General features: G+C 40.5%; 1 protein-coding gene across 3 annotated transcripts in view; it reads right to left on the bottom strand.

Moving 5' to 3' along the window:
• The window catches only part of LOC110516289 (aminopeptidase N), a 75,849-nt gene that overhangs the window by 2,845 nt on the left and 60,224 nt on the right, over window positions 1–12,780 (bottom strand). For all 3 annotated transcript variants that reach the window (XM_036981720.1, XM_036981721.1, XM_036981722.1), the window contains exons 17-21: window positions 9,870–9,961; window positions 9,439–9,549; window positions 9,018–9,185; window positions 3,397–3,537; window positions 229–310 (exon numbers count right to left, since the gene is read on the bottom strand). In XM_036981720.1, coding sequence (XP_036837615.1) covers window positions 229–310; window positions 3,397–3,537; window positions 9,018–9,185; window positions 9,439–9,549; window positions 9,870–9,961 — 594 coding nt within the window. The remainder of the gene's footprint in view (window positions 1–228; window positions 311–3,396; window positions 3,538–9,017; window positions 9,186–9,438; window positions 9,550–9,869; window positions 9,962–12,780) is intronic.

Below are 12,780 nucleotides of genomic sequence, written 5' to 3'. Positions count from 1 at the left end.
AGGGTAGCTCTCCAGGAACAGGGTTAGAGTGAAAACCTACAGGAGGGTAGCTCTCCAGGAACAGGCTTGGGGTGAAAACCTACAGGAGGGTAGCTCTCCAGGAACAGGCTTGGGGTGAAAACCTTACAGGAGGGTAGCTCTCCAGGAACAGGGTTAGAGTGAAAACCTACAGGAGGGTAAGCTCTCCAGGTACAGGGTTGGACAGCCCTGATTCAGCTCAGTACCAACCTGCTTCAGCTCAAACTCAGTAGAGAATCTCCTGGTCACACTGTTGATGAGGTTAGAGAATGAGAAGGATCCACCACCATATCTGCCAGGTACAACGATGTATTATTATTATCTTTACTTTGTGAATAAACATCAGTTTCTCTGATACATATTCACAGTTACATGATGTCCAATAGCCCCACCTAGACTTACACCGTATAGATGTAGTTCCACCTAGACCTACTCTGCATAGATGTAGATCCACCTAGCCCTGATGACCTACTCTGCATAGATGTAGTTCCACCTAGACTTACACCGTATAGATGTAGTTCCACCTAGACTTACTCTGTATAGATGTAGTTCCACCTAGCCTTACACTGTATAGATGTAGTTCCACCTAGACTTACTCTATATCGATGTAGTTTCACCTAGACTTACTTTGTATAGATGTAGTTTCACCTAGCCCTGATGACTTACTCTGCATAGATGTAGTTCCACCTAGACTTACACTGTGTAGATGTAGTTCCACCTAGACTTACTCTGTATAGATGTAGTTCCATCTAGACTTACTCTGTATAGATGTAGTTCCATCTAGCCCTGATGACTTACTCTGTATAGATGTAGTTCCACCTAGACTTACTCTGTATAGATGTAGTTCCACCTAGACTTACTCTGTATAGATGTAGTTCCACCTAGACTTACTCTATATCGATGTAGTTTCACCTAGACTTACTTTGTATAGATGTAGTTTCACCTAGACTTACTCTGTATAGATGTAGTTCCACCTAGCCTTACACTGTATAGATGTAGTTCCACCTAGACTTACTCTGTATAGATGTAGTTCCACCTAGACTTACTCTGTATAGATGTAGTTTCACCTAGCCCTGATGACTTACTCTGTATAGATGTAGTTTCACCTAGACTTACTCTGTATAGATGTAGTTTCACCTAGACTTACTCTGTATAGATGTAGTTCCACCTAGACTTACACTGTATAGATGTGGTTCCACCTAGACTTACTCTATATCGATGTAGTTTCACCTAGACTTACTTTGTATAGATGTAGTTTCACCTAGACTTACTCTGTATAGATGTAGTTCCACCTAGCCTTACACTGTATAGATGTAGTTCCACCTAGACTTACTCTGTATAGATGTAGTTCCACCTAGACTTACTCTGTATAGATGTAGTTTCACCTAGCCCTGATGACTTACTCTGTATAGATGTAGTTTCACCTAGACTTACTCTGTATAGATGTAGTTTCACCTAGACTTACTCTGTATAGATGTAGTTCCACCTAGACTTACACTGTATAGATGTGGTTCCACCTAGCCTTACACTGTATAGATGTAGTTTCACCTAGACTTACTCTGTATAGATGTAGTTCCACCTAGACTTACTCTGTATAGATGTAGTTCCACCTAGCCTTACACTGTATAGATGTAGTTCCACCTAGACTTACTCTATATCGATGTAGTTTCACCTAGACTTACTTTGTATAGATGTAGTTTCACCTAGACTTACTCTGTATAGATGTAGTTCCACCTAGCCTTACACTGTATAGATGTAGTTCCACCTAGACTTACTCTGTATAGATGTAGTTCCACCTAGACTTACTCTGTATAGATGTAGTTTCACCTAGCCCTGATGACTTACTCTGTATAGATGTAGTTTCACCTAGACTTACTCTGTATAGATGTAGTTTCACCTAGACTTACTCTGTATAGATGTAGTTCCACCTAGACTTACACTGTATAGATGTGGTTCCACCTAGCCTTACACTGTATAGATGTAGTTTCACCTAGACTTACTCTGTATAGATGTAGTTCCACCTAGACTTACTCTGTATAGATGTAGTTCCACCTAGCCTTACACTGTATAGATGTAGTTCCACCTAGACTTACACTGTATAGATGTAGTTCCACCTAGACTTACTCTGTATAGATGTAGTTTCACCTAGCCCTGATGACTTAATCTGTATAGATGTAGTTTCACCTAGACTTACTCTGTATAGATGTAGTTCCACCTAGCCTTACACTGTATAGATGTAGTTCCACCTAGACTTACTCTGTATAGATGTAGTTTCACCTAGACTTACTCTGTATAGATGTAGTTTCACCTAGCCCTGATGACTTACTCTGTATAGATGTAGTTCCACCTAGACTTACTCTGTATAGATGTAGTTTCACCTAGCCCTGATGACTTACTCTGTATAGATGTAGTTCCACCTAGACTTACTCTGTATAGATGCAGTTCCACCTAGACTTACTCTGTATAGATGTAGTTCCACCTAGACTTACACTGTATAGATGTAGTTCCACCTAGACTTACTCTGTATAGATGTAGTTCCACCTAGACCTGATGACTTACTCTGTATAGATGTAGTTCCACCTAGACTTACTCTCTATAGATGTAGTTCCACCTAGACTTACTCTGTATATATATGTAGTTCCCCCTAGACTTTCTCTGTATAGATGTAGTTCCACCTAGACTTACTCTGTATAGATGTAGTTCCCCCTAGACTTTCTCTGTATAGATGTAGTTCCACCTAGACTTTCTCTGTATAGATGTAGTTCCACCTAGACTTACTCTGTATAGATGTAGTTCCACCTAGACTTACTCTGTATAGATGTAGTTCCCCCTAGACTTACACTGTATAAATGTAGTTCCACCTAGACTTACTCTGTATAGATGTAGTTTCACCTAGCCCTGATGACTTACTCTGTATAGATGTAGTTTCACCTAGACTTACTCTGTATAGATGTAGTTTCACCTAGACTTACTCTGTATAGATGTAGTTTCACCTAGACTTACTCTGTATAGATGTAGTTCCACCTAGACGTACTCTGTATAGATGTAGTTTCACCTAGCCCTGATGACTTACTCTGTATAGATGTAGTTCCACCTTACACTGTATAGATGTAGTTCCCCCTAGACTTACACTGTATAGATGTAGTTCCACCTAGACTTACACTGTATAGATGTAGTTCCACCTAGACTTACTCTGTATAGATGTAGTTCCACCTAGACTTACTCTGTATAGATGTAGTTCCACCTAGACTTACTCTGTATAGATGTAGTTCCACCTAGACTTACTCTGTATAGATGTAGTTCCACCTAGACTTACTCTGTATAGATGTAGTTCCACCTAGACTTACTCTGTATAGATGTAGTTCCACCTAGACTTACTCTGTATAGATGTAGTTCCACCTAGCCCTGATGAAGTCCCAGGCCAGGGGCATCCCCACCACGTTACCAGCGATGTAGTTGATGGTGGAGGTGCAGTCCTGCTTTCGGATCTTAGCTGGATCCAGGGAATAATCCAGATACCTGTTTCAACACAAAAAAAGGATTTGTGACGTGACCTAAGTCCGATTTTTTTCCCTGATGGTGTTGCTCTAAACATGCACAAACACAGCAGGGCTTGTGATGTCATTTTTAATTTTAGAGGAATAATTGTTCTCATGCAGGAATGATATACAGCACCTTCAGAAAGTATTCACACTCCTTGACTTTTTACACATGTTGTTGTGTTACAGGCTGAATTTAAAGTTAACTGGTCTACACACAATATCCCATAATATCAAAGAGGAATTATGTTTTTCAATCCAGGTGTGGAAAGCTCTACACACAGCTGTAATCGCTCTTAGATATTTACCCATAAAGACACACAGCTGTAATCACTCTTAGATATTTACCCATAAAGACACACAGCTGTAATCGCTCTTAGAGACCCATAAAGACACACAGCTGTAATCACTCTTAGAGACCCATAAAGACACACAGCTGTAATCACTCTTAGATATTAACCCATAAAGACACACAGCTGTAATCACTCTTAGAGACCCATAAAGACACACAGCTGTAATCACTCTTAGATATTAACCCATAAAGACACACAGCTGTAATCGCTCTTAGAGACCCATAAAGACACACAGCTGTAATCACTCTTAGATATTAACCCATAAAGACACAAAGCTGTAATCGCTCTTAGAGACCCATAAAGACACACAGCTGTAATCACTCTTAGAGACCCATAAAGACACACAGCTGTAATCACTCTTAGATATTTACCCATAAAGACACACAGCTGTAATCGCACTTAGATATTTACCCATAAAGACACACAACTGTAATCACTCTTAGAGACCCATAAAGAAACACAGCTGTAATCACTCTTAGATATTTACCCATAAAGACACACAGCTGTAATCGCTCTTAGATATTTACCCATAAAGACACACAGCTGTAATCGCTCTTAGATATTTACCCATAAAGACACACAGTTGTAATCACTCTTAGATATTTACCCATAAAGACACACAGCTGTAATCGCTCTTAGATATTTACCCATAAAGACTCACAGCTGTAATTGCTCTTAGATATTTACCAATAAAGACACACAGCTGTAATCACTCTTAGATATTTACCCATAAAGACACACAGCTGTAATCGCTCTTAGATATTTACCCATAAAGACACACAGCAGTAATCACTCTTAGATATTTACCCATAAAGACACACAGCTGTAATCACTCTTAGATATTAACCCATAAAGACACACAGCTGTAATCGCTCTTAGATATTTACCCATAAAGACACACAGCTGTAATCACTCTTAGATATTTACCCATAAAGACACACAGCTGTAATCGCTCTTAGAGACCCATAAAGACACACAGCTGTAATCACTCTTAGATATTTACCCATAAAGACACACAGCTGTAATCACTCTTAGATATTTACCCATAAAGACACACAGCTGTAATCACTCTTAGATATTTACCCATAAAGACACACAGCTGTAATCGCTCTTAGATATTTACCCATAAAGACACACAGCAGTAATCACTCTTAGATATTTACCCATAAAGACACACAGCTGTAATCACTCTTAGATATTAACCCATAAAGACACACAGCTGTAATCACTCTTAGATATTTACCCATAAAGACACACAGCTGTAATCACTCTTAGAGACCCATAAAGACACACAGCTGTAATCACTCTTAGATATTTACCCATAAAGACACACAGCTGTAATCACTCTTAGAGATTTACCCATAAAGACACACAGCTGTAATCGCTCTTAGAGACCCATAAAGACACACAGCTGTAATCACTCTTAGATATTAACCCATGAAGACACACAGCTGTAATCGCTCTTAGAGACCCATAAAGACACACAGCTGTAATCACTCTTAGAGACCCATAAAGACACACAGCTGTAATCACTCTTAGAGACGCATAAAGACACACAGCTGTAATCGCTCTTAGATATTAACCCATAAAGACACACAGCTGTAATCGCTCTTAGAGACCCATAAAGACACACAGCTGTAATCACTCTTAGATATTAACCCATAAAGACACACAGCTGTAATCGCTCTTAGAGACCCATAAAGACACACAGCTGTAATCACTCTTAGAGACCCATAAAGACACACAGCTGTAATCACTCTTAGAGACCCATAAAGACACACAGCTGTAATCGCTCTTAGATATTAACCCATAAAGACACACAGCTGTAATCGCTCTTAGAGACCCATAAAGACACACAGCTGTAATCACTCTTAGAGACCCATAAAGACACACAGCTGTAATCGCTCTTAGATATTAACCCATAAAGACACACAGCTGTAATCGCTCTTAGATATTTACCCATAAAGACACACAGCTGTAATCGCTCTTAGATATTTACCCATAAAGACACACAGCTGTAATCACTCTTAGATATTTACCCATAAAGACACACAGCTGTAATCACTCTTAGAGACTCATAAAGACACACAGCTGTAATCACTCTTAGAGACCCATAAAGACACACAGCTGTAATCACTCTTAGATATTAACCCATAAAGACACACAGCTGTAATCGCTCTTAGATATTAACCCATAAAGACACACAGCTGTAATCACTCTTAGAGACCCATAAAGACACACAGCTGTAATCACTCTTAGATATTTACCCATAAAGACACACAGCTGTAATCACTCTTAGAGACCCATAAAGACACACAGCTGTAATCACTCTTAGATATTTACCCATAAAGACACACAGCTGTAATCGCTCTTAGATATTTACCCATAAAGACACACAGCTGTAATCACTCTTAGATATTAACCCATAAAGACACACAGCTGTAATCGCTCTTAGAGACCCATAAAGACACACAGCTGTAATCACTCTTAGATATTTACCCATAAAGACACACAGCTGTAATCGCTCTTAGAGACCCATAAAGACACACAGCTGTAATCACTCTTAGAGACCCATAAAGACACACAGCTGTAATCGCTCTTAGATATTAACCCATAAAGACACACAGCTGTAATCGCTCTTAGATATTTACCCATAAAGACACACAGCTGTAATCGCTCTTAGATATTTACCCATAAAGACACACAGCTGTAATCACTCTTAGATATTTACCCATAAAGACACACAGCTGTAATCACTCTTAGAGACTCATAAAGACACACAGCTGTAATCACTCTTAGAGACCCATAAAGACACACAGCTGTAATCACTCTTAGATATTAACCCATAAAGACACACAGCTGTAATCGCTCTTAGATATTAACCCATAAAGACACACAGCTGTAATCACTCTTAGATATTTACCCATAAAGACACACAGCTGTAATCACTCTTAGATATTTACCCATAAAGACACACAGCTGTAATCGCTCTTAGAGACCCATAAAGACACAAAGCTGTAATCGCTCTTAGATATTTACCCATAAAGACACACAGCTGTAATCACTCTTAGAGACCCATAAAGACACACAGCTGTAATCACTCTTAGATATTTACCCATAAAGACACACAGCTGTAATCACTCTTAGATATTTACCCATAAAGACACACAGCTGTAATCACTCTTAGATATTTACCCATAAAGACACACAGCTGTAATCACTCTTAGAGACCCATAAAGACACACAGCTGTAATCACTCTTAGATATTTACCCATAAAGACACACAGCTGTAATCGCTCTTAGATATTTACCCATAAAGACACACAGCTGTAATCACTCTTAGAGACCCATAAAGACACACAGCTGTAATCACTCTTAGATATTTACCCATAAAGACTCACAGCTGTAATCGCTCTTAGAGACCCATAAAGACACACAGCTGTAATCACTCTTAGATATTTACCCATAAAGACACACAGCTGTAATCACTCTTAGATATTTACCCATAAAGACACACAGCTGTAATCGATCTTAGATATTTACCCATAAAGACACACAGCTGTAATCACTCTTAGATATTTACCCATAAAGACACACAGCTGTAATCGCTCTTAGATATTTACCCATAAAGACACACAGCTGTAATCGCTCTTAGATATTTACCCATAAAGACACACAGCTGTAATCACTCTTAGATATTTACCCATAAAGACACACAGCTGTAATCGCTGCCAAAGATGATTCTAACATGCATTGACTCAGGGGTGTGAATACTTTTGTAAATGATTGTGTGTTTATGGGTGAGAAACAAATATAAATCTTTAATCCATTTTGAATTCTGTCTGTAACAACAACATGTGGACGAAGGGGTATGAATACTCTCTGAAGGCACATGATGAGAAAGAGGAAATCTCTACCTATCAATTCATGCAAATATATCCCCTGTCTCATTCCCAATCTATCCACTAGATAGCAGTAGGAGATCACATGACATGTCTTAGCCACTTGAAACCAGTTGCATCTGTTTTGGGTAGTGAGTGAGTCACTGCGCCAAAATGACTGCCATCTTAAAATGACCCTTTCGAGTTACAGAGTGAAACATCTCCAAATAACACTTAGACAGGTGAGGACACGTGTCTTTTCCTGTTGTAAACCAGTGAGACGGATCAACACGTAGAGGATGAATACACTGATGATGTGGACGGAGAAGGGAATGCATTGCTTTACAGTGACCATCAGGGTGGACCCTTTCCATGCAGACTAAACCTTGGCACTTTTTTATGACATCACCAGCAGTAAGATTTGAGTTTCCAAAAAGACAGCTTTCACTTTCTATGTTCAGACAACAAATAAACTAATTAGTTGTTACCGGGTCCAAAACAACGGCTCAGAGTTGAACAGGATAAAGGTCTAGCGTCACTCCAACTTAAGTGTTGTGTGGTTTGGTTCACGAAACCAGACCTTTTCTTCAACAAAACACAAGATGAAGTGGTTCTGAGTGTTAGCTCCTGCTGAGGATTCTGTACCTACCTGTTCAGCAGGGACCTTAGTACAGACCAGGGAGGACCTCAGCTTGGCAGCCTCTGTACCTACCTGTTCAGCAGGGACCTTAGTACAGACCAGGGAGGACCTCAGCTTGGCAGCCTCTGTACCTACCTGTTCAGCAGGGACCTTAGTACAGACCAGGGAGGACCTCAGCTTGGCAGCCTCTGTACCTACCTGTTCAGCAGGGACCTTAGTACAGACCAGAGAAGACCTCAGCTTGGCAGCCTCTGTACCTACCTGTTCAGCAGGGACCTTAGTACAGACCAGGGAGGACCTCAGCTTGGCAGCCTCTGTACCTACCTGTTCAGCAGGGACCTTAGTACAGACCAGAGAAGACCTCAGCTTGGCAGCCTCTGTACCTACCTGTTCAGCAGCCATGGAACCTTAGTACAGGCCAGGGAGGACCTCAGCTTGGCAGCCTCTGTACCTACCTGTTCTGCAGGGACCTTAGTACAGACCAGAGAAGACCTCAGCTTGGCAGCCTCTGTACCTACCTGTTCAGCAGCCATGGGACCTTAGTACAGGCCAGGGAGGACCTCAGCTTGGCAGCCTCTGTGCCTACCTGTTCAGCAGCCATGGGACCTTAGTACAGGCCAGGGAGGACCTCAGCTTGGCAGCCTCTGTGGCTACTGTGGCATTCTTGAACATCTGCCAGGCGAAGTCCCATTCCTCCACCCCTCCTGCTGCGATAGCGTTACAGTACACCGTTTTCTTCAGGTTGGGGTGAATCCTGTCAATAAAGAGTTGCATAAACACAAAATCAGCATCATTGAAGAGAACGAAAACAATCACGTTAACTCTAAACATCCTTAGGGTTGCCAAATTCTGCTATATTTACCATAATTACCAGTTGGAGGAGTCCCGGTTTTCCTACTTATTCCTTCCTGATTCCAGGAATCCTTCAGCTGGGATTTCTGGTAAACCTGGGAATTTTGGGAAAGACCCAGGATATGGAAACCCAAATAATTGTGCTTCGTACTCACGGGTTGTGGTCTGGGTTCAGCATCCACTCTCTGAACCAATCGCTGGTGAGAACCCTGCAGCGCTCCACTCCCATACGACACGCAAAGGATATGGCGTTGATCTGGTTGTATCTGAGAGATAGGAGAGACAAGAGGGACATGGCTGTGGAACGGCTCACAACACATTATGGTAATATTGATCTGGTTGTATCTGAGAGATAGGAGAGACAAGAGGGACACGGCTGTGGAACGGCTCACAACACATTATGGTAATATCTAAGGGTTCATCCTAAATAGCACCCTATTCCCTATGTAGTGCACTCCTTTTGAAAACAGACCGATAATGTGTATTTACTGTTGTAAGAGAAGCGACAGAAAGATATATTTACAAATACAATTATGTATCTTAATTGGTTTAAAATAACATTTCATTTGAAAAGCAGAGTTGTTACTGGTCGTTGTGTCCAGTGGGGACTCTGGTCCAATCAACCGTTATGGTCCTGAAGTACTCAAACAGGGGGGTGATCTGCATCTTCAGGTAACCCTGGGAGACAAACAGTATGAACCAATCAGACCTGTTGTTTCAGGTAACCCTGGGAGACAAACAGTATGAACCAATCAGACCTGTTGTTTCAGGTAACCCTGGGAGACAAACAGTATGAACCAATCAGACCTGTTGTTTCAGGTAACCCTGGGAGACAAACAGTATGAGCCAATCAGACCTGTTGTTTCAGGTAACCCTGGGAGACAAACAGTATGAACCAATCAGACCTGTTGTTTCAGGTAACCCTGGGAGACAAACAGTATGAACCAATCAGACCTGTTGTTTCAGGTAACACTGGGAGACAAACAGTATGAGCCAATCAGACCTGTTGTTTCAGGTAACCCTGGGAGACAAACAGTATGAACCAATCAGACCTGTTGTTTCAGGTAACCCTGGGAGAACTACAGTATGAACCAATCAGACCTGTTGTTTCAGGTAACCCTGGGAGAACTACAGTATGAACCAATCAGACCTGTTGTTTCAGGTAACCCTGGGAGACAAACAGTATGAACCAATCAGACCTGTTGTTTCAGGTAACCCTGGGAGAACTACAGTATGAACCAATCAGACCTGTTGTTTCAGGTAACCCTGGGAGACAAACAGTATGAACCAATCAGACCTGTTGTTTCAGCTAAGCCTGGGGGAAGTACAGTATGAACCAATCAGACCTGTTGTTTCAGCTAAGCCTGGGAGACAAACAGTATGAACCAATCAGACCTGTTGTTTCAGGTAACCCTGGGAGACAAACAGTATGAACCAATCAGACCTGTTGTTTCAGGTAACCCTGGGAGACAAACAGTATGAGCCAATCAGACCTGTTGTTTCAGGTAACCCTGGGAGAACTACAGTATGAACCAATCAGACCTGTTGTTTCAGGTAACCCTGGGAGACAAACAGTATGAACCAATCAGACCTGTTGTTTCAGGTAACCCTGGGAGACAAACAGTATGAGCCAATCAGACCTGCTGTTTCAGGTAACCCTGGGAGAACTACAGTATGAACCAATCAGACCTGTTGTTTCAGGTAACCCTGGGAGACAAACAGTATGAACCAATCAGACCTGTTGTTTCAGCTAAGCCTGGGGGAAGTACAGTATGAACCAATCAGACCTGTTGTTTCAGCTAAGCCTGAGAGAACAGCACTGAATGTTGTTAGTTCTTTGTTATGTCCTCTATGTCCTCTATGTAGATCTTTGTTATGTCCTCTATGTCCTCTATGTTGATCTTTGTAGATCTTTGTTATGTCCTCTATGTTGATCTTTGTTATGTCCTCTATGTTGATCTTTGTTATGTCCTCTATGTTGATCTTTGTTATGTCCTCTATGTTATGTCCTCTATGTTGATCTCTGTTATGTCCTCTATGTTGATCTTTGTTATGTCCTCTATGTTGATCTTTGTAGATCTTTGTTATGTCCTCTATGTCCTCTATGTTGATCTTTGTAGATCTTTGTTATGTCCTCTATGTCCTCTATGTTGATCTTTGTAGATCTTTGTTATGTCCTCTATGTTGATCTTTGTTATGTCCTCTGTGTTGATCTTTGTTATGTCCTCTGTGTTGATCTTTGTTATGTCCTCTATGTTGATCTCTGTTATGTCCTCTATGTTGATCTTTGTTATGTCCTCTATGTTGATCTTTGTTATGTCCTCTATGTAGATCTTCGTTATGTCCTCTATGTTGATCTTTGTTATGTCCTCTATGTTGATCTTTGTTATGTCCTCTATGTTGATCTTTGTTATGTCCTCTGTTGATCTTTGTTATGTCCTCTATGTTGATCTTTGTTATGTCCTCTGTGTGTTGTTGTTGATCTTTATGTCCTCTATGTTGATCTTTGTTATGTCCTCTGTGTGTTGTTGTTGATCTTTATGTCCTCTATGTTGATCTTTGTTATGTCCTCTATGTTGATCTTTGTTATGTCCTCTATGTTGATCTTTGTTATGTCCTCTGTTGATCTTTGTTATGTCCTCTATGTTGATCTTTGTTATGTCCTCTGTGTGTTGTTGTTGATCTTTATGTCCTCTATGTTGATCTTCGTTATGTCCTCTATGTTGATCTTTGTTATGTCCTCTGTGTGTTGTTGTTGATCTTTGTTATGTCCTCTATGTTGATCTTTGTTATGTCCTCTGTGTGTTGTTGTTGATCTTTATGTCCTCTATGTTGATCTTTGTTATGTCCTCTATGTTGATCTTTGTTATGTCCTCTGTGTTGATCTTTGTTATGTCCTCTGTGTGTTGTTGTTGATCTTTATGTCCTCTATGTTGATCTTTGTTATGTCCTCTGTTGATCTTTGTTATGTCCTCTATGTTGATCTCTGTTATGTCCTCTGTGTTGATCTTTGTTATGTCCTCTGTGTGTTGTTGTTGATCTTTATGTCCTCTATGTTGATCTTTGTTATGTCCTCTATGTTGATCTTTGTTATGTCCTCTGTGTTGATCTTTGTTATGTCCTCTGTGTGTTGTTGTTGATCTTTATGTCCTCTATGTTGATCTTTGTTATGTCCTCTATGTTGATCTTTGTTATGTCCTCTATGTTGATCTTTGTTATGTCCTCTGTGTTGATCTTTGTTATGTCCTCTGTGTTGATCTTTATGTCCTCTATGTTGATCTTTGTTATGTCCTCTGTGTTGATCTTTGTTATGTCCTCTGTGTGTTGTTGTTGTTGATCTTTATGTCCTCTATGTTTATCTTTGTTATGTCCTCTATGTTGATCTTTGTTATGTCCTCTATGTTGATCTTTGTTATGTCCTCTATGTTGATCTTTGTTATGTCCTCTATGTTGATCTTTGTTATGTCCTCTATGTTGATCTTTGTTATGTCCTCTAT

Source organism: Oncorhynchus mykiss, chromosome 6 (assembly GCF_013265735.2).
Source record: "Oncorhynchus mykiss isolate Arlee chromosome 6, USDA_OmykA_1.1, whole genome shotgun sequence".
NCBI lineage: Eukaryota > Metazoa > Chordata > Actinopteri > Salmoniformes > Salmonidae > Oncorhynchus > Oncorhynchus mykiss.
This window is presented reverse-complemented; position numbering and strand designations above follow the sequence as displayed.